The following is a 24,737-nucleotide window of genomic DNA, read 5'->3' as shown; positions in this document are numbered from 1 at the left end:
CAATGAAATCCTCGGGACAAGATGACACAAGATTTTTCACTGTGGTTCACTTGCTTGCCGACAAGCTAGTCCCTGTTGTGGCGATACACTCACTTAGAGGTTCACTCGCTAATTGGCATCACACGCAAAAACCACAACTGGGTACCGCACAACCAACACAAGATGAGGATCACACAAGCCACGAGCAATCCACTAAAGTACCTTTTGGCTCTCCACCGGGGAAAGGTCAAGAACCCCTCACAATCATCACGATCGGAGCCGGAGACAATCACCTTTCTCTGCTCGACGATCCTCACTGCCGTCTAGGTGGTGGCAACCACCAAGATAAACAAGCGAATCCCGCAGCAAAATACAATCACCAAGTGTCTCTCGATGTAATCACTCAAGCAATGCACTTGAATTCACTCACAATCTCACAAAGATAATGAATCAATGATAAAGATAAGTGGGAGGACTTTGGCTAAGCTCACAAGGTTGCTATGTCAATGCAAATGGCCAAGAGGGTGAGCTAGAGCCGACCAAGGGGCTTAAATAGGAGCCCCCACGAAATAGAGTCATTGGGCAGCATGAGCAACTCACTACGAGCCGATCGGACGCGCCGGTCAGAGGTGACCGGACGCACGCCTCTAGCGTTCGGTCGCCCAATGAGCGCCACGTGGGCTAGCCTGCAAACGCGAGCCACAGATTTCCAACTGTCGAAACCAGTCGTGCGGACACTTAAGCTGAAACCGATGCACCGATGCCCCGACCGGACGCACCCACGCGGAGTCCGATCACGCGCGCGCCCGAGACAGCAAACTAGCGACCTGATGCACCGATGCCCCGACCGGACGCGCCACCAACGTGGCGTTCGATCACTTCTAGTAAGCTCCCCGAGCGGGATTTTGAGGACCGGACGCGTCTGGTCGAAGGCGGTCGAACATGTCCCAGCGTCCGCTCCTTCTCCCGCTGCGCGCCAAGTTCAAACGCCCCCCACGTCAGCATATGTCACGAGTGACCGGATGTAGGCCCTGCGCGTCCAGTCACACGCATGTGCCAGAGTCCGGTCAGGACCCGAAGCCGTGCACTTCACTGCCATGTTGACCGGCCGCGCCCATGCAGGGTCCAGTCAACAAAAAATAGTTTCTTCACTTCACAAACTTCTCCACCCCTGCTCAAATGTGCCAACCACCAAGTGTATTACCTTGTGCATGTATGTTAGCATATTTTCACAAACATTTTGAAGGGTGTTAGCACTTACTAGAATATAAATATATGCAAAGAGTTAGAACATCTAGTGGCACTTTGATAACTGTATTTCGATACGAGTTTCACCCCTCTTAATAGTACGGCTATCTATCCTAAATATGATCACACTCGCTAAGTGTCTCGATCACCAAAACAAAGTGGTCCTATGAATTTCACCTTTGCCTTGAGCCCATTTTATTTTTCTCTTTCTTCTTTTTCCAAGCCGAGCACTTGATCATCTCCATGGACTCCGCCATCACCATGATCTTCTCCATTTGCTCCATCACTTGGAATGTGCTACCTATCTCATGATCACTAGAGTAATAAGTTAGCACTTAGGGTTACATCAATTCACTAAAATCAAACTAGAGCTTTCCGGCGGCCGCAGTTGAGCTAATATGCAACCTTGACGGTGCCCTTAGTGATCGAGAAGTGTGTTGTGCATAGAGAAGACATGATTGTGCTATCGATGCTAGCGATAACACCGTGGTTGGTAGAGATCATCCTGACAAGGAGTAGCTAGATCTTGTTAGGGTTTGTTGATCGCTCTACTATCAATCTACCTAACACCATGTGTAGGCTCTCATAATTTCATTACGATGCATTACCGGTCTTGTCTCGTCATTGCTATTCTTGTACACCCTCTCGAAAGCACAATGGGAAGTATTCCAAACTGATAAAATCTTAAAAAAAACATACTAAACCAAGGAAAGAAAACTCATAAGAGATGAAAACTTAGAAAAAGAAAAAAAAACATAAAAAGAAAAAATGTGGACCAAACCCGAAAAAAAAGGAAAAGAAAAAAAAATAGATGGACGGAAAAAAACCGACTGAAAGAAATGAAACCGAGAAACACTGCCGAAACACAAACACGGATAAAATAGTGCGGGAGGGTGGAGGGATACGTGGACACAAACAGAATAGAGAGGGACAAAGAAAAAACAGGAAAAGAAAAGACGAAGCTGACACAGACGATCGAAATCAGAAAAAATAAATAAAAAGGGCTGAGCAGCCATCCCAACGGGCATAGGAAAAACCGAAACGGACACCAAACGAACGACGGAAAATATAGAAAAGAGAAAAAAAAAGAGAACCGACGAGACATAGATATAAATATAGGTACATACAAATTTATGTAATTTTTATTTTATTCTTATACCTTTCTATATTTGGATTATGATTCTTTTTTAGGTACTTAGAATTCGAAGAATCTATTTGGATTACGATTAGAACTCCTAACTATCCAAGTTAGGTAACAAGTCCGACATATGTCATATATATAACAGGAGGGACATGCCAGACGAAAAAAATAGGTGGAGAGAAATTTTACCTCTTTATTATTAGGGGTATAGATATGGATAATACTATAGTACTATAATACTATTACTTTTATTAGTAGTATTATAGTATTAAAATTTTTAATAATAGTATTATAGTATTAAAAGTTTTAATAATAATATTATAGTATTAATAACAGAGAAAAATTACTTCTATAATACTACTATTAATTTTTTTAAAAATAATACAAATTAGAAGTAACTTTTAATAGAGAAAGCTTTTAATAATATAGGTGACTTTTAATATTACTATATTTGGACATGGATGACACCGTTTGTAAGTTTAGGGACCTGCGGTGATCACGTTGAAAGTTCAGGGACTGGGATGACACCGTCGGTCAAGTTTAGGGATCTAGGCTGAGCACCGTAAAAGTTCAGGGACCTGGATGACACCGTTTGCCTAAGTTTAGGGAGCCATATATATCACTTTAAAAGTTCAGGGACCTGAATGACACCGCTGGCCAAGTTCAGAGACCGGCGGTGAATTTTGCTTAAAAAAAAGTAAGGAATGGACGGATGGGAGAGAGAGAGCGTGAGACTGAGGGAAGAAATTTACTATTTTTATATTATATAGATATAGCTATATAATATAGATCGATTAATAAATAAAATAGGTTAAAAATAAAATAAAAGACAAATGATTAGCCGATTAGGGCCTCCTCCTTCTTCATGTCCCGAGTGTCCGCTAGTGGGCTGAGAAATCTATGCTGCAAAACGGCACCAAATGTTAACATGCCCCAAGCCCAGACAAAACCCCACCTCTCGGGCACGCCCCCGCCGGCGCCGCCTCCGCTACCCTCACCACCGCGCACCACATCCTCGCGGCAGTAGCAGGCGGTGCGCCCCGGCGCCCCCAATGGCGGCAGACTGGTCGTGGGGGCGCAGGGCGTGGGAGAAGTGGGCCGCGAAGCACGTCGGCCCCTCTGGTATTCTCTCGTGCCCCTCGTCTCTTTGCTTCTTCATCAAGCTCCCTGTATCGCTCGATTTCTAACTGACTGACGTGCTCTCGCAGGGAAGCCAGGCCAGGCCGCACTGTTGCTCAACTACGACCCCTCCGGGCCATCTCGGCTCCTTCCCGTCATGTGAGTCCTTTCCCCTTCCCCAGATCATTTTTTATTTACCTTTTTCATGGTATAGCTACCAGTGGCCACTTTTACCTATAATTGTTGCCTGTAGCGATTTGTTGGACATGTACAATCTGGTAGCGATTGCATTTGTGGATCACAACAATTCTGCAGTCGATGAATATTACTAGGATTTATGGTTTTTTAGCTCTGAAATTTATGGAAGATAAATAAATAGTTAGTTACTATATTGGCAGTTTTACATTTTTATGCTTTATATCTTCCTTATGGTCATATTTTACATGGGAGATTCAATATAGGATTTGGATATAATCCCCTGTAACAGAAGGAATATTTGTTGGATGTCGAGTTGTGCAATGAATGAATCAGATATCCGAAGGGGATCTCTATGCATGTTGTTATTTTTGAAGATTGGAAATACCCTGTTGGTTATGATCCATGAATGCTGCAGTTTGTGTAGCCGAAAATTTACAGAAAATCTTTTTCCTCTGTCCAGAGCAGAGCAAGAGAGAACACAACTTTCAGCTCTTGATATGCAACCATTCCTGGACTTTGTCAAGAGGGGTAATCTGCAGACTGAATTCTTCTCTGTTGGGCCGAACCAATGTGAGTGTTCCACAAGCTGAATTTGTTTTTATTTATATAACTTGTCAAATGGATTGTCATTGCTGTGGCCAGCAATTTGTGACAGAAAGTTATGATTTGTAGATTTGGTCACCTCAATCCATGAAAACTGGTTTTGCGCCCGTTGCATTAACAGCACAAAGTCAGGAGGTGAAGGAGTAATAGTTATGCAGATTGGAGCTTACTTGTTAGTCTCTATGTATGTGCCTTTTTTTCAACTTCCAATAATCCAATTCATGGAAACTGGTTATCATATTTTCTTACCTATTGTTGCTATTAAACTGTGTTTTTCATAAGAAACTATTTAATTCACACCTGTTTCTTAATGTATAGGTATGATGGTTCTCTTGCTTCAGCTTCACAAGCAATGGTGGCTGCTGATCAGTTTGCGATTCAGTTTAACCGCAGGAGTCACTAATTTCCAGTATAATTTCATGAGTGATGTTGACCCGCAATTTGTTATTGTTTGGGATCGTAGTGCTAAAATGCAGTAGATGACCTTATGTAGCTTGTAATGTACTATTCTCTTGGGTCCGTAGTTATGCTAATGTAATATCCAATATGTTATACTGATGTTTAGTGTGAGGCTGAAGAAGCTCTTGTTGAATTTGTGTTTCCAAAGCATTCAAAAGCTTAAAAGGGACATTTGTTTTGTAGCCTATTTCTATGTGAGCTCATGCAAAACTGTAGAACGTTTGAAATCCTTTGAATGAAAAAATTGTATATAGAAAAATATTACATATATGTATCAGGCTAAAACATGACTGTAATGAGACCTGAAAGGGCGTACCCAGTGCAGAGAGCTCTCGCTCTGTGCGGGGTCTGGAGAAGGGTGTTAGTGGCAAGCCTTACCCTCGCCTGTGCAATGCGAGGAGACCGTGACTCGAACCTGGGACCTGAATTGAAAAGAAAAAATAAGTTGTTCATACTAACTTTTGTTCATTCCATTGAGTGTTATTTGAGTATTGTAAAGTAGCTCAAGGTTACTCTTTACATTGACCAGTTCTATATTATGACTTTGCCCTGAAGAATTGAAAAACAACTGTTGGTGATGACACTTCTTCCATTCTCATAAATATTCCGTCGGTAGATTTTTAATTGGCCAATCTCAAGATTCTATCTTTTGTGGTTTAGTTTTCTAAAGCTCATCTATGGCACAGGTTTGCCCATAGCATTGCTTTTGACAAGATATTTATCCAAACTTGATTGATGTTGATAGTTCCTACCATTGTTTATTATTATGCGTATGTTTGTCTTTTTTTTTTTGGAAACGGGGCGTATGTTTGTCCTGTCATTTAACATTCATAATATTGTAGGTTTGTCTCATAAGTACATAAATATGATTTTGGGTGTGTTTGGGAGGGCTCTTCCGGAGGAACTGGAGCTGTTTTGGAGCCTTTTTTTCTCTGAAAAACGGCTCCCCCTACTAAACCGTTTGGTAGGGCTCCTCTGGAGGAGCCAGAGCCGGAGAGGAGCCCTATCAAACGGGGCCTTATTATATGCATATATTTGTGCCTTGTAACTACATTCCAACTGTCTGTGTTTTGTTTGGGTTCATTATTATGCTGCTTCTTAATTCTTAGTATTATCTGTGTGAACTGTCATACTCTTCATGAAAGATATGGAAGGTTGTTGAAACCCAATAAATGCTCCGCTATTTATGTGCTAAATTATTATGAGTATTAATGAAATGAAAATTGAGATGATGAGGAAGATATGAGTAATTTCTGCTTAATTTGCTGTCTTTGATTGACCAGAAGTACATATTTTGTCCATTGTAACCTCTGAATCTTCAGTTTCATTGGGATCTTGTCTTGCATGCTCTTATTTATCCAAAATGTCAGTTTAGGCGATTTGCCATTGCACTGCTGCCCTGCATGCTATTCCTTTATTACTATGCTGAGGACAATCCATCTTCCTGTCCTATCTGTTCTCCTGTTGTTCCACCACCTCAGCCTGCTATAATCTTTTCATAGTTTGGATTCATAGTTCAGTGATGCTAGTGATTAACTCAACTTGTTTGTTGTGAGTATTTTTGATATAACACATTTCCTTCACAAGTTCTGTTGCAGATTTACATAGTTTAACAGAGAAGAGATCATTGGGAAAAAGTATGCATGCTTTTCGAGGTCTTGTTTATTCTCTGTAGTTTCAAGATCTACGATGGGAAGTTTAAGATTTGGCGGTTTGAACAACAGTGAAAAATGAAGACTGGATCTATCTACTGAATTTGAATTGGCTGCTTTGTTATATGATTTATTGGATTTCATCACTTAAAGATGTGACAGAGTTGTTTTTTCACGTTTAGACTACGACTAACTTTAGTTGTTTCTTTTGCTTCTGACTCTATTTGATGACCCTGTTTGCTCACCAGTGATTTGCTGTTTGCTTCTTCTCATTGTGTCAACTCGTCATTTGTAGGATAGTACCTCCCATTTTGTTTAGCTGTAACCCTGTTTTGTTCATCTTTGACAGATTGGATGTAGCTCTTGGCCTCTGGCATATGTTTTGTTTTCTTGAACATGAAGGGGAGACGCTACGAAAACTTGCAGTTCTCCCCGTCAATCCTCCAGGACCCAAACAATTCACTTTTCGCCCATGAACCGTTTGTGTCAATGGATTGGTTTGATAAAAAAAACTTGAGCTAAGGGGTATGTGCCAAAAAAAGGTCTCATAAGTAGTGATTAATAAAATCGAAGTTGAAGTTGGAGTTACCAAAGTTTGTGGAGTCGGTTTCGATTGACGACCTCTTCCATAATATAGTCTATTCTCTCTCCTACAACTCTAGGTTGTATATTCATACGCCTTTCGAACTATTTAGTTTTCCAACTAAGAGGATTATCCAGAATCATGCATGAATTGGGCTAAGCTAAAAAAATGACTATTTCAAAAACAGTTAATTCAATGATGACCTTCCATGGATTCACCTATATAGGCTGCGGCTAACGTTGCAAAAAATAAGAGCTTGAATACCGCTTGTAAATAATCCAAGAAACATGACCGGTATAGGGACTACTAAGGGGACTAAAGAAACAAGAATAACAACGACTAATTCATCCGCCAATATATTTCTGAAAAGTCGAAAACTAAGTGATATTGAAGGAGAAAGGGTTGTAACTATAGATGCACAACCACCCACCCACACTTGTTCTTTAGTAGCCAGTCATATGTTGTCAGGTGCATCCATCACTTTCTATCACTTGTCGAACAAAGAAATCTTTACAACATAGGCATAGTTGACTACTAAGTTGCACGGATATGGATACGTGTATCGGTATCGGAAGGATACGGATACGCAGATACGGCAATTTTCTAAGAAACCCGATACGCGAATACGTTTACTATTTAAAAAATAAAATAAAAATAATAATAATGTAGGTCTGACGACCATTGTCTTAGGAAAGTCCACGGCCCATCTAAGCACCATATGTGACACGTAGTATGTCCTACCAGTGCCCTGTCCAACAAACCATTCCATCGATTGCCACCCATCCGTCTCCAATTCAGCTCTCGCACAGGCGCACAGCAGCTTCCGCTCCCCGCACCCCATCCCCATCTGCTCCACCGCCCGCATCCCCGTCCGCCCTTTTCTCCATGGCACACCACCTCCGCTCCGCTTGTGAGCAACCTCGAGCCTGCTTGGATCCTTTGCCGCTGGTCGCCTCGCCTCACCCGCTTGCCTCTCCTCGCCTCGCCCGCGATTGAAGCTCTGCTTGGATCCCTTGCCGCTGCCTGCCTTGCTTCGTCTCGCAGCTCGCTCCGGCAGCATCAGAGCGTCGATTCGGCGGCCGCGGAGCTCAAATCGACGGCAGCAGAGGTCGATCCGGCGGTGGCGGACCTCAAATCAGCGGCAGCGGAGGTCGAATCCCGCGGTGCCGGAGCTCCAATCAGCGGCGGCGGAGGTCGAATCGACGGCGGCGGGGTCGATCCGGCTGCGGCGGTGCTCCAATCGGCGGCGGCGTTGCCCGAATCGACAGCGGCTCGGCGGCCGACGCGAGCACGTGAGCAACCTTGCCCGTGCAGGACTCATCTCCTTCTGCTCCCCTTCGTGTTGCACGGCCTCCACTCTGTTCATGGCTGGGCCGTATCGGCAGGCCAGATACGTATCTGACGGCGTATCCAACATTTGCAAAAATAATAAAAAATCGGATACTCCGAGGATACGTATCCAGAGCGTATCGGACACGTATCCGTATCCGATACGTATCGGATACGTGATACGTGGCTTCAGGGACGTATCCGTGTAACATAGGTTGACTATAATGAAACAAAATGGATGAGAAGACGATCAAGGATGACAAAACGTTAATAAAAAAGAATAGTGTTGGACAAATAAATTTGGGGTTTTCAGTATGAAGAAAGATCACCACTGCTCTACCTCTTCCCATAACTGCACATCCTGGCAAACTAGTTCCGCGCCTAGCCGCCTAGGCTACCTACTGGGTTGGCAAAATGCAAATAAGCCCTATTGAAGTTACGCCTCTTGAGCTCTTACCTGATTTCATAATGTGTACACCACTAGAGTCAGTTGATTGTTGTTTGCTTGTAGTTTCGTGCTTCCCTGCTTTTATCCACCAGGACATAAGCCTATTTGCCTACTGAGAATCAACCGCAGGCTGAATGCTACTGTTCTGCTGGTCCTGGTTATTGTTGATACTTGTATTGAGCCTTTTTCAGAGAACTGCGGTTAGGGCATGATTTGTGTCTCTGTTGTAGTTTGGTCACAAAAATCTGCATACATCATCATTCTATTGTGTGGCCACTCCTGCAGTTTGCCTTGGACTTCTTTCTCTCTTGTGGCAGTAACTCCACTGAAGATCTTGCATTAATTTTCCAGATTCACACCCAATGAGCCTCCATAACTGAGCCTATAAACTGATGATTTCAGTCCACTTTATATTATGACAAATATCCTAGTGTGTACCGATGGCTGTCCAACTTTATATTATAACTCAGCTTATGCTTATCTGGGGTCATGTGGCGGTGCGACATCTACCTTCTTTTTATCAGTAAGCCATATAGATCTTGGTTGCCTTTGTTTTTTTTTTTTTGAAAAATAATCTTTTTGGCATAGCATTGATTCTATCACAGTAGACCATAAGTTTTTGCATCATGGTTTGCGCACTCATCCTTTCTTTCACTTCATCTCTGATTTCTCATTTCTATCTTCCCATTCAGCTCAAATTATTTGGGACGATTCAACTTAAATCTGACTTTTACTTAAAAGAAAACAACTTGTACTTCTAAGAATAAAATGTTCACCTTCTTCAAGGGATTTTTTTCTTCTGAAATGTAATTTTCATTTTGAATTCCTGATACCATTTAGAACTTGTTTATTGCAACAGCAGATCCATCTAAAAGGTTAGGGTATTTGGGGAAGTAATCCAACCTGCCCTGATTTCGTTTGAACAAGGTTGAACAAAGCAACAGGTGCAATTTAATTGTTAAACAAAGCAAGAGGTGCAATTCAATTGTTGAAGGGGCATAGAAGGAATGGGGACGATACCCTTCCTTGGATCATTTTAATCTTTGAGTTAAGAGAGTTTGGTTTTTCTTCGTTGAAGGTGGTTGAATTTAAGCTACAAGCGTAGACTACTTTTTCAGTTCAAAATTAAATTCCACAAAGGTCAGCAGGGGCAAAGAAACATCACAATCACTACTCGCTTATCAGCCATGGTATAATATTTTTCTCTCACGACAAATCAGCGAACACTACTTTTTAGCCTGGCTTTTTTAGCGAGTTGTATAGGGAGAGTATATTCAGTAGCCAGCTATAAAATAAGTTATTATATAGCCACCTCTATTTACGATAATTTTATATACTAATTTACGATAGTTGGGTTACTATAACATATGGGGATATTTATCATAACGTTATAGTAAACCACTTAGTAAGGAGTTATTATAATCTCGTAAATTAGCATAGTAATTATCGTAACTCAAAGTGGCTACATAATAAGTTATTTTGTAGCCAGCTACAAGGTAGTAGTTCTATATATATATATATATATATATCTTTTCTATGGCTGGCCACAGAATACCCAATTCTATGTCCAGACCCAACAGCGCACCACCAAACCCACCGACGCCCGCACCCACCGGTCTTTCTAGCTCGGCTTTTAGATCCGCTCAGATTAGCCGATTATTGTTTATCCTCACCTAGGCTCTTTCATCGGCTCCCAATCCAGCCGGATCCCACCCTCCTATTGCCGCAGCTCCGCCTTCGCCGCAAAAATTGTTGCCTCCGATGCTACATTCCGCGCTCCCCTATCCCCTGATTGCCGCAGTTACCATGTACGCCGCCAAAATCACCTCCCCGAATCCTTTCCGTTGAAAAGAAGAGCTGAACCAAGATCCCCAAAATTACGTCTAGGTATTATGTCCCGCATAGAACCAGCTACAAAAACACCTCGCTGAACCCAATCGAGTTACATGCAGTCGGCGCAAGCGTACTGTGCAGTGCAGCGGCGACCCAACCATCTCCATCCAGATTGCCAAGGTAGTCTCCAGCACTGAGCCAATCCCTGAGGTCTTTCGTGCCTGCATCTCATCCATTCCTGTTAAATCCCCTTTAAATCACAGTTTATTTGATTACGGAATCTCATCCATCCCCGCTCAATCCCCATTCAACTTGGTAGCACCCGACCATCACAGTTTTTTTTTAAATCCGATCCCCTTTCAATGTTCCTGTAGTTTCATTGTACACCTTTTTTTTGTTTTTTTCTTGATCTAGTCAGGCGTGACCATCTCTGAGAATACTTGATCTACAGGAAGGGATGACAGCAGCTCAATCATGGGTTGCCCAACCTAAAATGGCCGGAGGGGCCGAGCTCGGGCGCGGCATGCAGCGAGAGGAAGACGAGTGATCCGAAGATGGAAAGGAACTCTGTTGAAAAGGGATTGATCGATTTCTTTGTTTCCAAGGACGGATTTGACCTGCATTTACGGAGAATATGCCCGTCTACAAGCACTCTATTTTTCAAGTCACAGATCCAAACACCTCAAAAACCAGGTTCGTCCAAACCTATCCCCTGTCATCTAACAAACCAAACAAATGCTTATTTTTTACTTATGGTCACTGTGTATGGTAACCAAATTTGAGTAAATCGTTATATCTGTTACGCAAATCTAGTATGAAAGCAGCTGTCTATTGTAACCTACGTCTCTACTATACTGGTTTTGCACTTATAGCCATTATTTAATTTTTCTTCTAGTAAGCCATATATTCCAGTAACCAATGCTGGGTTCTGGTACAAGTACATCAGACCTCACTAGATAATTGCAACCACGAGTCCAGAGTATCATTAATGTTACCACTACTTGTCTGGTGTTATCTCAAGCTAAAATTGTCCTCACTATTATTCTTCCCATTTCATCCATCCGCCACATGCAACATCATCAAACTCCTCCTCTAGTTGCCTTTTTGTGGGTGGTCTCCCCCTCTTCTTCCCCATCTGGAACCACTTTTCTTCCATTCATTGTCAAGGTTTAATTCACAACTTGTACTATAATGACCTTTCAATCCACAATGGCCACAATTCCGTACCCCCGTTGCTTTCTTGTTAGAAGTCTCAACTCGGACTATCTGTTTTCCTTTGCGCTTCCTCCCCTTTGTACTAGCACCCTTTGGCGCACATTCTGAAATTAGCGTGTCTTTTCTAATTGTAGGAGAATGAGGATCCTCTTCAGTATCATTTTCCACTACTTCATCGACCACAGGAACTTCAGGTCCTCTTATTCCATCTGACACATTTTCTTCGTTTCTAAGATTCCCCATCTGCGATGGTCTAGTACCTACCGCAACTGATTCACCCCACTCAGCCAATGCTTGCAAATCCTTGCTTCCTCTCTCAACCCCAATACTTGTTTTGCGGGAGAAAATTGCTATTATAGGACGTGAAACAATGGGCTTCGTTATTATAGGACTTCAATCGTCGACTTCGCTAAAACGACATTTGAAACGTTGGCACTTTGTTTTACATGACATTTGGTTCTTTTAATCACTTTTCTCATTTCAAATACATGTATTTTGCCATGGGAGGACCGTATTGCCCTTCAGTCATATTCACGTAAGAGTGGGGTAGGTGCGTGGGCTGCCTGGCTGCTGCCGCCGTGGCCTTCAATGCGGAGTCTGTCTTCTTCTTTCCAGCCCGAATCAAAGGGAAAAAGGATTTCCAGTAGCTCTTCTACAGATCAGGCCAAGACGAGGGATGCAGCACCAGCTAATAGGAAGAGGAGCCCATTGAGAGGGAGAGCGACTCCTGAGCAATCGGAGAATCCACATGCCAAGGTCCAATTAATATCTCGGATGATTTTGTAGTAGTCTGCGATGCAGCATTAGACACACTTGATAATGATGCACTTGGTGAAATGCTGGGTGATGAAACTGACGAGGAGAGTGTACTGTTATCCTTTTCAGTAAGATCCATGCTTTCTGATAGGGTCCTAGTGCCATCTGATGCAGCTGTTGTTATTGGTGACACCCTTCTTGATGAAATTGCCAAGGATGAAAGTTTGAGATCTTTACGAACACCGACCTTTCTGGACACATCATCTGCACCATTAGAAGAAGGTGACTTTTTTGGTGATCCCCCTTGTGATGACATTGACGAAGAGACCAGCCGGTAAATTTTATCAACAAGATCAATACTTCTTGATAAGGTATTTGCCGCGGAGGACATTGTAGTTCGCTTCGGTGAAACCCCACGAGACGAAACTAATGGAAGAGTAGACCTACTGATCTTATCAGTGAGATCCATGCTCTTGGACATTGTGCTTGCAGACACCTTGCCCCCCATCATAGCAGGCCAGCGATGATGATCAATAACCTTGGCATGTGGATTCTCTGATTACTCAGGAGTAGCTCTCCCTCTCAATGGGCTCCTCTTCCTATCAGCTGGTGCTGCATCCCTCGTCTTGGCCTGATCTATAGAAGAGCTACTGGAAATCCTTTTCCTCTTTGATTCGGGCTGGAAAGAAGAAGACAGACTCCACATTGAAGGCCACGGCGGCAGCAGCCAGCCCACGCACCTGCCTACCCACTCAAGGGCAATACGGTCCTCCCATGGCAAAATACATGTATTTGAAATGAGAAAAGTGATTAAAAAGACCAAATGTCATGTAAAACAAAGTGCCAACGTTTCAAATGTTGTTTTAGCGAAGTCGACGATTGAAGTCCTACAATAGCGAAGCTCATTGTTTCGCGTCCTATAATAGCAATTTTCTCGTTTTGCGGAGCGCCCTTACGGCCATCATTGCTAAATCTACCAACTTTCTTGTTGCGTACCTCTCGTCTTCACAATCTGTTCCCATATTAGCTATGTCATGCCTATCCCAAGTTACCATCATCCTCACATCTCTGGTGTATCTCTTCATTATTTATTTCGAAGGTATATTTTCAATTTGCAGGTAGGTGAAAGCTTTAATAAGATGGGCGCAGAACAAGCCTGAAAGAATCAAACATGCACTAATCATTAACACCTTTACTTAGATAATATAATCATGAGAAATGAAAGACATGACCTTTTCCCAAACTCACTCACCTGTATGCTCCCATGTCTTGCACTCGCATGTGTATCTACCTTCTTCCACATTAGCCTCCACCTTGAAAGAATGTTGAAACCATGAATATTTCCACGACTGATTTGTGTGTGTCACTAGGAAACTATCAGCCTTGTCTGCATCTGGGTCAATACAGAATGCAGTACTATATATATAAGTATCTCTATACTTTTTGTAGACAGCCCGTGTGTACACCCTGCTCAAATAGATGTCGAAGTGTTGCAACATCAATCGAAAGTTATCAACCTGTTTCAAACACAATCACCTAAAAAATTTAGCTAACACAAGCAGCAGATAAACCTTTCTAGTAATTGCAAATCATTTGTACACAACACATTTTGCAACTAATTAATTATGTTATACCAAAAACTTACGATATTACCTGTGACCAATGGGTTTCTCCTACCGCCGTGTGATTGAAAGCTCTAGTTTGGTTTTGGTTAATTGATGAAATCCTAAGTGCTAACCTAGTTTATCAAAGTGATTATGAGATAGGTAGCACTACTCCAAGTGATGAAGCAATGGCGAAGATCATGACGATGGTGATGGCATGGTGATGATCAAATGCTTGAACTTGGAAAAGAAGAAAAAGAAAAACAAAAGGCTCAAGGCAAAGGTATAAATAGTAGGAGCCATTTTATTTCGGTGATCAAGACACTTAGCGAGTGTGATCACATTTAGGTTAGATAGCTGTACTATTAAGAGGGGTGAAACTCGTATTGAAATGCGGTTATTAAAGTGCCACTAGATGCTCTAACTCATTGCATATGCATTTAGGATTTCGTGGAGTGCTAACACCCTTGAAAATGTTTGTGAAAATATGCTAACACATGTGCACAAGGTGATACACTTGGTGGTTGGCACATTTGAGCAAGGGTTAGAAACTTCGTCGGCAGAGTGTCCGCCCGTAGAGTGCGGACAGTCCGATGGTGCCACCGGTGCTCTTTATAGAAAAGACAAAGGTCACTGAAAGTGACCGGACGCTGGTCTCGGTTGGACCGGCGCGTCCGGTTAGTTGCAGCAGAGGGCGCGTGTTTCGGTCTTCGACCGGACGCTGGCGCTAAAAGTGACCGCACGCTGGCAGGGTGCGTCCGATCAGTGCTGACGTACGCTGACGTGGGCGCACAGAGGAAACATTGAGTGACCGGACGCGGGGTGTGTCCGGTCGGGCATGACCGGACGCGTTCGGTCGTGAAATGTTGCGTTTGGAACCTTACTGGAAATGATCGGACGCTGAGATCCAGCGTCCGGTCACTTTCTAACTGACGCGTCCGGTCATCACTTGACCGTTGAAATCGGGCGATCGGCGTTTGAAGCCGATGACACGTGGCGCACATCGCACGACCGGATGCTGAGGTCCAGCGTCCGGTCAATCTGACCGGAGCGTCCGGTCGACCCGTGTTCAGTGCAGTGAGGAGCCCAACGGCTCTATTTCGTGGGGGGCTTCTGTTTAAGCCCCATGGCCGGCTCAAGCTCACTCTCTTGCACATTTTCATTGATATAACAACCTTGTGAGCTTAGTCAAAGTCCTCCCACTCATCTCCATCATTGATCCATCATCTTTGTGAGATTGGGAGAGAATCCAAGTGCATTGCTTGAGTGATTACATCTAGAGGCACTTGGTATTCGTGTTGCGCTGCGGATTTCGCTTGTTACTCTTGGTGGTTGCCACCACCTAGACGGCTTGGTGCAGCGGTGGAGGATCGACACGAGTTGGTGATTGTTCGTGGTCGTCTTCGGTGATTGTGGGGGGAGTTGTACCTTCCCCGGCAAAGTGCCGAAAGATAACTCTAGTAAATTGCTCGTGTCATTGAGTTACCTCACTTGTGGGTAGGTTCTTGCGGTGTCCAATCGTGTGGATGAGGTTTGTGAAACACCTCTTAGCCACTGAACCACCAAGTGTTGGTCGACATAACGGGGACTAGCGTGTTGGCAAGCACGTGAACCTCGGGAGAAAAATCGGTTGTCTCTTGCCATTTGATATTCTCCCGGTGATTGGTTTTATATTCATCTTGTGATTGGTTCATTCCTCTACACGGCGGTATAACCATCCTACTCACTCGTTTATATTCTTGCAAACTAGTTGTAGCAAGCTCTTTAGTGTAATTAGATTTGAGAGCTTGCTTTGCTATTTAAGTTTGCATAGTGGAGCTCTTTAGAGTAGAAAGATTGAGAGCTCTTAGTGAGTAGTATCATAGCAAGTTGTGTGTCTAGCTATCATTGCAACTAGAATTATGGGATAGGTGGCTTGCAACCCTTGTAGAGCTAGAGCAAGTTTGCATTAGCATCCTATTCACGCTTTCACTCCTTTGTGCAGACGTCATCCTTCCACAATACAAGGGTTTGAAGTAAGCTACAACCCACAACTTCCTACTATCCCAAAGACCCTTGATAGTTTCATCTTCCCGTATGCCATACTCATCATACTCATCGACCAACTCATTCCAGGCTGCCTCGAACTCGATACGCGTAAGTGGGTGATTGATTACTGTTAGCAACTTTATCTTCAGAACCTCATGCAACTTATACAATTTCTTAAGCTCATTTTGATACTTCTTCAGCATGCGCCAACGGCACAACCTATGTTGTGTTTTTTTAAACACCCTCTTGATTGCGGTAGCCATCGTGCTATCCTGGTCTGTACCAGAAACAAGAAAAGTAATAATGTTACCAAACATTAACCTACATGTATTTCAGCAACAATACATTTAATTGCCAGGGTCATCTTCTCACCTGTAAGTATACATCTAGGATCTCGACTTCCTAACATGCAGTCTTGGAATGCTTGAAACAACCACTCAAATGTATCAGCTTGCTCATCCTGCAAAAGTGCTTGCCCAAACACGACATTTTGTAGTTGATGGTTCGAATCGACAAACATAGCTACTGTCATGTTATACATATTAGTTTTGTATGTGGTGTTGAATATAACGACATCTCCAAAATCTCTATATTCTGCACGTTGGCTTGCATGACTCCAGAACACATTCTTGACAATGTTCTCACTGTCCACCTGCAAATCATAGTAGAAATATTCATTATGGGCCTTCATCTCCTTGAAGAACTCGAGCAACTTGGGAATATCATTTTCCCTCTCTGCCTTGGCCACTGCAGCTTTCCTGAAATTGTAACATCACGCAACTCCCATTACTGATTTGACAATTAATATCATTTGGTTATACATTACTGTATACATTACCTGTTTTTCAGGTCCCTCTCAGTGAATGTGAAGTTTTGGCTACTGCCATATATGTCTGACAACACATTTACTGTTGCGTTCAGGGGAACATCACACCTATGCATCTGATCAACAATCCCCATGGTTGTCGGGTCCTGGTTTTTGTGTGACTTCATATATTGTGTTAAGCTCGGCGATGGATGCAATGGGTGAGTGTGTTCCAACCGTATCCTCTCAAAAAACCAATATCCCTTCTTCTAGTTCCATTTAGCATTCACAAATGCCTTGCATTCACACCTCATTGACATTTTCTCTCAAATTCTCTCCTCACCAGGCTTATAATAATCCCAGTGCCCTTGTTTATTGCAACTCATCTCCAAAACCGTCTTCCTAGTCTTGGTTATGCGCACGTCGAATCCCGCCTTACTCGCATAGAACTTGTAAAACTCCTCTGCTTCATCTCTGCTCTCAAAACACAGCTCTTCATTGGGCACAATTTCTTCTATCAACAAGGGATCCTGATTCACATTGAACAAGTTACAAGTTAAACCATAGAGGACAGTATTTTGAATAACGCTAATACAAGTTAACTCACATGCATGTACGTCTTCTGCTGATCAGGCGTCACCATCGTCGTTGGAGAGACAGTCCGTAGCGGAGTCACTTCAGCAAGGCTTGCAGGATTTGCTACTGGCACCGACGCCGGCGCCACAGGCTGAACTGGAGTTAGCACAGACGACGTCGATGGCTCTCCGGCCGCAGAGGACGACGGAGTGGGTGATCCATGGGTCGGCGGCATTACGAGACTCGTGAAACCTGAATCGTCAGCACTGAAAACAGAATGATGGACTAGTCACGCCCCGTCCAATTGCAGTAGCATTTAGATACGCGAGAAGTTAGCATCTATCAATAATATTGCACAAAGAGAATAAATGCCGGAGTGGCCGCTGCACTAGTGCCTTTTGCGTAAATGACGTATTGTGAACTGCAGGCGCTAACTGCGCGAGATCTACACGATACAGCCACTGCTTATTGGTTCATGCTTACTACATGCAGTATATTTTTGTTACTGGTTACTAGATTTTTTTTTATACTTAGTATAGATTTTTGTTATTGGTTACTAGAATTTTTTTATGCTAAGTATCGATTGCACCCTTTCTCGTATACAATATTAGAGTTACCACACATCTAGTATATACTCCGTACATAGCTTGCATGTGTATCGCCTGCACCCTTTCTCGTATACAATATTACGAGTTACCACACATGTCGTATATACTCGCTTGCACCCTTTCTCGTATACAATAGTATGAGTTACTGGACAAAGCCTTCCAGTAGTGCTGATTTGAGATAATCATTTATTTACGTCTTTGGCGCATTGATGCTGTCGGCTCATGTTCTATCGGCTGGCTCGAATTCTACTACTTTTTGGTCGGCTCGCTCGGCAATTACTGGCTTCCGTAGCCGTGGCTCCTGGGCTGGTCGAGATGGGGTGCGGCCAGGCATCCGGACACAGAATAACAAACTCTATAGCCGGCTGCAGAATAGCCAGCCTCAGCACGCGCACTGAGGATGTCCACGATAGCAAATGGAATGCTGGCCGTCCAAGTCATGATGGGTGGTTCTCGTTGCGTTGACCGACGGACGTAGGCGTCATCTGGTCAGAGCCCTGATGCGCCCAGGACGTTGTCGTCTCGCCATTGGTCAGCCCGTGGCCAGTGGCCCGCGCGCATGGGCGCGCCCGAAGGACTAGTGATAGGATATTTCGTGCCATATTGGGGCGTTGCGGACTGCCGCTCATTACTGAAAACTCACTGACTGGTGGGTCATGTTGCTCTGGGGCCCATTCGTTGGTGAGGATCGGGCAGCATAAGGCGACATCGTTGACAGGTAGGCCCTCGGGAGTGGCGTCCCACCAATCAGTGGAGTGGGTTTTCAGTTTGTGGTTGGTGAAAAAACACATAAACAGGTGGGTTGGGGGCTCCCAACACTGGGCGTGCCCATGCACGTGGGCCACTGGCCACACATTTTTTTGGGGAAAAAAAGATACAATCAAAGTTGTCCTGTATGTTGATTTGAGAAAAATCCGAGGAGGTTTTCGTAAAAAATGATGAGAGGGTTTGTGGAGCGTGGGTTGATTTTCGACAAAGATAAGGGGTTTTTTGAAAAAAAACCCGGAGGCCATCCGTTCTGGACCGCGGGTTGATTTCAAAATAATCTGAGGTGTTTTTTGCAAAATGTCCTGAGAGGGACTCTGGAGCGCGGGTTGATTTCCAGAAAAAATAAGGATTTTTTTTGAAAAATGACCGCGGATAGTCCGATCTAGGCCGTCCGCGCGGCCGATCGAACGGCCACGAAAAGCAGACTACGTGGCACGCCGGCTACTCTTTACGCTTTCTTATCTATATATATATATGTTCGTTTGTTTTATAATCCGTACTTTTCAGCTTGTTTTTTCAGTTGGAACAGTATTTTTCTCTCATAACAAATTAGCTGGAATAGTATTTCGGCTTTTTTCAGCAAATCGAACGGGGTATATATATATATATATACACACACACTTCAGTAAGGTCCTGCACACCAAATCGTATGGTGCAAACAGGTTCGTGAAGGGGCAGATAGGCAAGTGCGGCAAATCGAGTAGCTATTGGACATTATTAGTATTGTGCAAACTTAATTATGGCCTATGGGTTTGTTTGGATGTTGCAAACCGAGCTGCAGCATGTTTGTTTGGTCGTGTTTGGCTTATAAGCCATGGCTGAATGTACTGTTGATTGATTTGGTGTAAGAGAAAAATATTCTTCGTTGGCTAAAAACAAGCCAAAAACAAGCCAAACAAACTCAAACGAACCGGGCTGGTATCCTGTTCCATTCCCAATGGATTAATTTGCTCACTTCCATCCGAGTCAGCCTTACTGCTCCACTACCAGCCATTCTTGATTATTGCCTCCTGCCTAATAGTCATCTCGCTCCACAAATAAGGATGACAGCTCTGGTAAAGTAGAGTGGTGATGTCAACTTGTTATTCTTTAATTTTTTCCTCAACATCCAAACAAGACTTGTACGGATATTGCAAGGAAGGATTCTAGCACTGCACACCAATGCAATATTTGTTGCGTCATATATATTGTTTAGAACGAACCAATATCACCAAATGAGCTTGACAGTGTCAATGGATCAGCGGATCGGTCCAGCTCAACACACTTGGATCAACATATCAACAACATGAATCTGTTTTATTGTTGTCCATTATGACTGTCAATTTCGAACTTAATTGCATTCTAATTAATATGCCCTGCTTGTTATTTTCGATAAGGTTTGACACAGCAACATGGTGCAAATCAGTTCGTAAGGGGAACTGAAGTGCGGCAAATCCAGTAGGGATCATTGTTCAGTGCTCTTGTCCACGCTGATAATAGCGTGTATAGTTTCATGACAAGTAGACCAATATTTTCCAACTAATAATGTATATAAACATAGATTAACTTCATGGGTGATGATGATGTGACGTACTGGATGATGAATTAGCTCTATCATAACCGTGCACATTTGTTTCCAACAATTAAATATTTGACCACATGATGCATGATAGGCCCAAGGATGTCTGACTTCATTGGTGCAACTGCTGCAACATGAACATACATCAAAGTCAAACCTAACAGCCCCTACAACTCTTAGTCTATCTCATTGGCCGGATGCTAAGCCTCTGGACTAGTCCAATATAGTTCTCATTCTTTGCAGTGTTTCAGTAACATATCTTTCTATCTTGTGAATAGATTATGGCTTTGCTTCTTGCAGCACACTACCATTCTGTACGGCGTGGCGTCCATATATATATAAATGTTGCTACCATTGGAGGGTGCATAACATAAGAATATCTCAGTGTTTGCCGGATCATCAACACTTGGCTATAGTTTGTAGCTGAGTAGCTATTAGCATGTTCTTCTCCGGGTTCTCGTACCACCAGCAGCCAGGTAGTCCAGGCGATGCATCAGCTGCTCCGTCCGACGACAGGGACCACAACCTCACGGTGCTCCTCACCTTCGGCATCTTCTTCTCCTTCATCCTACTCTACCTCGTCGCCGGCGTCATCTGGGCCTCTGTCTTCACCGCGTGCGCCGTCGTGCTCTCCTTCTGCTACCTCAAGATTCGCCAGCGTGCCGCTCTGCGTCATAGAGCGGCCATGCGCGCTGCGCGGAGCCGTGTCGGGACAGAAGCGGCGGTTGTCCTGTCCGCGATCCCGGCGTTTGCGTACAAGCGGGAGGGTGGTATCAGCGGCGGCGGAGACGCGACAGGGTGGGCGCAGTGCGTCATATGCCTGGGGCTGGTGCAGGTCGGCGAGGTGGTGCGGCGGCTGCCGGTGTGCAAGCATCTGTTCCATGTGGAGTGCATTGACATGTGGCTGCGATCGCACTCGACGTGCCCCATCTGTCGCGCTGCCGTGCAACCCAACGCCGCCGGCCAGCCGGAGCCACCGCCTGTTTGAAGGCTTGATTATTATTGACCACTGATGTCCGTTGGAGGTAGCTAGCTCGCGCTTGTATATATAGTTTGTAAATTATAAAATCTGTGAGACTGTGACTATGGTTTTGAGATGGAAGCACGGAGCACTAGATTGAAGTACTGCATGTCTATCTACTGTCCCACATATTTGCCCTTTTTCTTTACACTGCAGCTATACTTTGCTTGAGTGGTTTATTTGTTTCCATCATATGGTTTCCAGATCGTTGGATTTGTCTTTGCCATCTATCTACGCATGACCTTGTGTCCGTTCTATTTCAGAGTATCCATTCACTAGCAGAGAACAGACCTTTGATTCTTCACCAAAATGGGCTCTAGTCCCAGTATTTTTTTTACGCCCGGGACTAGAGAGACCTTTAGTCCCAGTTGGTGGATCCAATCGGGACTAAAGGTCCCTGCCCAACGGCTACTGCGCCAGACAGAGGTGGCAGGGACATTTAGTCCCGGTTGTAGTCACCAACCGGGACTAAAGGTAGACTTTTACTCCCGGTTGGTGGCTCCAATCGGGAGTAAAGGTCTACTCCCGGGCCGTGGCTGCGCCGGGGGTTGGAAAGTTACCTTTAGTCCCGGTTGGAACCACCAACCGAGACTAAAGGTTCCCCTTTATATCCCGACCGTCTCCTTCTTCCTCCCTGATCCCGAGGAGGCCCGAGCTCAGCACATTTTGAAGCTCACTACACTAGTGTTCTTGCTTCCTCCCTCCATTGTTCCTCCATCCATTCTTCGATTCCTTCGTCGATTTCTTCGATTCCTCCGTCGATTCTTCAGTTGTAAAGGTTACCAATCTCATACTCTCATTTTTCATCATTGGCTTATCTCATATTGTTCACTATATATATATATTGTTTTTATGGTGTTTTTTTATTTGTAAACAATTTGAGCTCAAAATAACTTATAGTTTGCATATTTGGATGAAGAAATGTTAAAGTAGGTATTTAAAATGAGTATTCACTTTTTATTTTTAGCATGCATAGCACACTTCATTGTTTAGAGATATAGATAATTTTATAGTTTTTTAATTTTATTTGTTTATAAAATGAGAAATTTATAGTGTATTAAAAAATGAGTATAGAGAGTAGATGGCAACTGCTTCTGGGTCCTCGGCCTCTCATGGGTTTCCAAAGCGACTTAGGCCAGGCCTCCCTCTCATTCCATGCGGCAAGTGTCGTGATGAGACGGAGATTGTGATGGAGTACCGAGTGAAGAAGGAGGGTCCCAACAATGGTCGTATCTTCTACAAGTGTCCGGATCGCAATGTGAGTTATTTTATCGTATTTTATGATTATGATTAGTTTATACTTATTTTAATGATGGTTGTGATTAAAGTTCTAATTTTTTATTTTAATTTCAGTGGGATGGCAGTGGACGATGTTCAGGCTTCTACTAGGAGGAAGAGTATGTTGAACTCGTGCAAAAATATCTTTCACAACAGGTAGATACGGCGGCTAATGAGGCAGTGATCCAGCCGAAGAAGCCCAAAGATGTTGCACAATCGGGGGATCTGTCTGTTTTAGTTGAGATTGGTCGCGAAATCCTTGTGCTCCTGAAATGTATTTTAGCTTTAGTTCTTTTAGTGGTAGTTGGAATTGTCTACATTGTAGCGATGCTTTCATAAATTTATACCTTTTGTGGTGGCACGCATGTTGTATAAATAATTAATTATGATCTAAGTTTTAATATGGTATTTATGTCATGTAATGCAGATGAGCAGGCATTGGATGTACAATGCTGATCGCCGCTCCCAAGAGTTCATTGACGGCGTGCATTCTTTATTACGTGCGGCCGAGGCAAACAAACGCGACGGTTTCATGTGTTGCCCATGTGCCATATGTAAGAATACGGTGGAATATCCTTGCTCAAGAACTCTTCATTCACACTTGTTCAAGTCGGGTTTCATGCCAAACTACATTTGTTGGACGAAGCACGAAGAAACCGGCATTGTAATGGAAGAAGGTGAAGAAGAACAATGGGACGACAATGATATTATTCCCGATGGTGCGTGCTTCAATGATACTGCAATGGGAGAAGCTGAAGAAGAGGTAGCCACAGAAGATGAGCCTGCTGATGATCTTTGTCAGGTCATTCGTGATACACAAAGAGAATGTGAAAGTGAAAAGGAGAAGATCAAGTTCGAGCGGATGCTAGAAGATCACAAGAAATTGTTGTACCCAACTTGTGATGCAGGGCAGAAAAAGTTGGGAACCACACTAGAATTGCTGCAATGGAAGGCAAAGAATGGTGTATCTGACAAGGGATTTGGAGAGTTACTAAAAATCCAAAAGAAGATGCTTTCGAAGGACAATGAATTACCCGCCACTACCTACGAAGCAAAACAAGTTGTCTGTCCTATAGGGCTAGAAATCGAGAAGATACATGCATGTCCTAATGACTGCATCCTCTACCATGGCAAAGAGTACGAGAAATTGGGGTATGCCATGCATCGCGGTATAAGATCAGGCAAGATGACCTTGGTGATGTTGAGGGCGAATGTCCGCGGAAGAAAATCCCTGCCAAGGTTATGTGGTATGCTCCTATAATACCACGCTTGAAACGTCTGTTTAGAAACAAAGAACATGCAAAATTGTTGCGATGGCACAAAGAAGACCGTAAGGTAGACAATATGTTGAGACACCCTGTTGATGGGTCCCAGTGGAGAGCAATCGACAGAGAATTCCCGAAGTTTGCAAATGACGCAAGAAACTTAAGGTTTGCTTTAAGTACAGATGGTATCAATCCTTTTGGAGAGCAGAATAGTAGTCATAGCACTTGGCCTGTTACTCTAAGTATCTACAACCTTCCTCCTTGGTTATGCATGAAACGGAAGTTCATTATGATGCCTGTGCTCATCCAAGGCCCGAAGCAACCTGGCAATGACATCGATGTGTACCTGAGACCACTTATTGACGAACTTCTCATTTTGTGGAATAAAGAAGGTGTACGTGTGTGGGATGAGTACAAACAGGAACACTTTGATCTGTGAGCATTGTTGTTCGTAACAATCAATGATTGGCCTGCTCTAAGTAATCTTTCAGGACAGTCAAACAAGGGATATAATGCATGCACACACTGCTTCGGTGATATTAGAGGTGTATTCTTGAAAAAATGTTGAAAGGTCATGTACCTTGGCCATCGTCGATTTCTTCCTGCAAATCACCCCATAAGAAAGAAAGGCAAGCATTTTAAAGGGAAGGCAGACCACCTGAC

General features: G+C 43.6%; 3 protein-coding genes across 3 annotated transcripts; 2 read left to right on the top strand and 1 right to left on the bottom strand.

Moving 5' to 3' along the window:
* Positions 1–3,262: 3,262 nt before the first annotated feature.
* On the top strand, positions 3,263–4,946 carry LOC136518730 (uncharacterized). Its single transcript, XM_066512419.1, has 5 exons — positions 3,263–3,490; positions 3,577–3,646; positions 4,146–4,255; positions 4,358–4,472; positions 4,607–4,946. The coding sequence occupies exons 1-5, from the start codon at positions 3,289–3,291 to the stop codon at positions 4,689–4,691; spliced, it is 582 nt and encodes a 193-aa protein (XP_066368516.1). The 5' UTR covers positions 3,263–3,288; the 3' UTR covers positions 4,692–4,946.
* A 7,549-nt stretch (positions 4,947–12,495) lies between these two features.
* Positions 12,496–13,071, bottom strand: LOC136515598 (secreted protein CSS1-like). Its single transcript, XM_066509138.1, has one exon. The coding sequence runs from the start codon at positions 13,069–13,071 to the stop codon at positions 12,496–12,498; it is 576 nt and encodes a 191-aa protein (XP_066365235.1).
* A 7,878-nt stretch (positions 13,072–20,949) lies between these two features.
* Positions 20,950–21,498, top strand: LOC136515597 (RING-H2 finger protein ATL39-like). The gene has a single exon (XM_066509137.1). The coding sequence runs from the start codon at positions 20,950–20,952 to the stop codon at positions 21,496–21,498; it is 549 nt and encodes a 182-aa protein (XP_066365234.1).
* Positions 21,499–24,737: the final 3,239 nt, after the last annotated feature.

This window comes from Miscanthus floridulus, chromosome 17 (genome assembly GCF_019320115.1).
Source record: "Miscanthus floridulus cultivar M001 chromosome 17, ASM1932011v1, whole genome shotgun sequence".
NCBI lineage: Eukaryota > Viridiplantae > Streptophyta > Magnoliopsida > Poales > Poaceae > Miscanthus > Miscanthus floridulus.
Note: the sequence above shows the minus strand (reverse complement) of the source record. Positions and strands in the feature narration are given on the sequence as shown.

Bases quoted from the DNA above. Each gene is read 5' to 3' on its own strand.
- LOC136518730 (XM_066512419.1), top strand. From the start codon at position 3,289: ATGTTAACATGCCCCAAGCCCAGACAAAACCCCACCTCTCGGGCACGC. The intron at 3,491-3,576 runs GTATTCTCTCGT...GTGCTCTCGCAG, and splicing joins GAAGCACGTCGGCCCCTCTG to GGAAGCCAGGCCAGGCCGCA. The intron at 3,647-4,145 runs GTGAGTCCTTTC...TCCTCTGTCCAG, and splicing joins TCTCGGCTCCTTCCCGTCAT to AGCAGAGCAAGAGAGAACAC.
- LOC136515598 (XM_066509138.1), bottom strand. From the start codon at position 13,071: ATGGGGGGCAAGGTGTCTGCAAGCACAATGTCCAAGAGCATGGATCTC.
- LOC136515597 (XM_066509137.1), top strand. From the start codon at position 20,950: ATGTTCTTCTCCGGGTTCTCGTACCACCAGCAGCCAGGTAGTCCAGGC.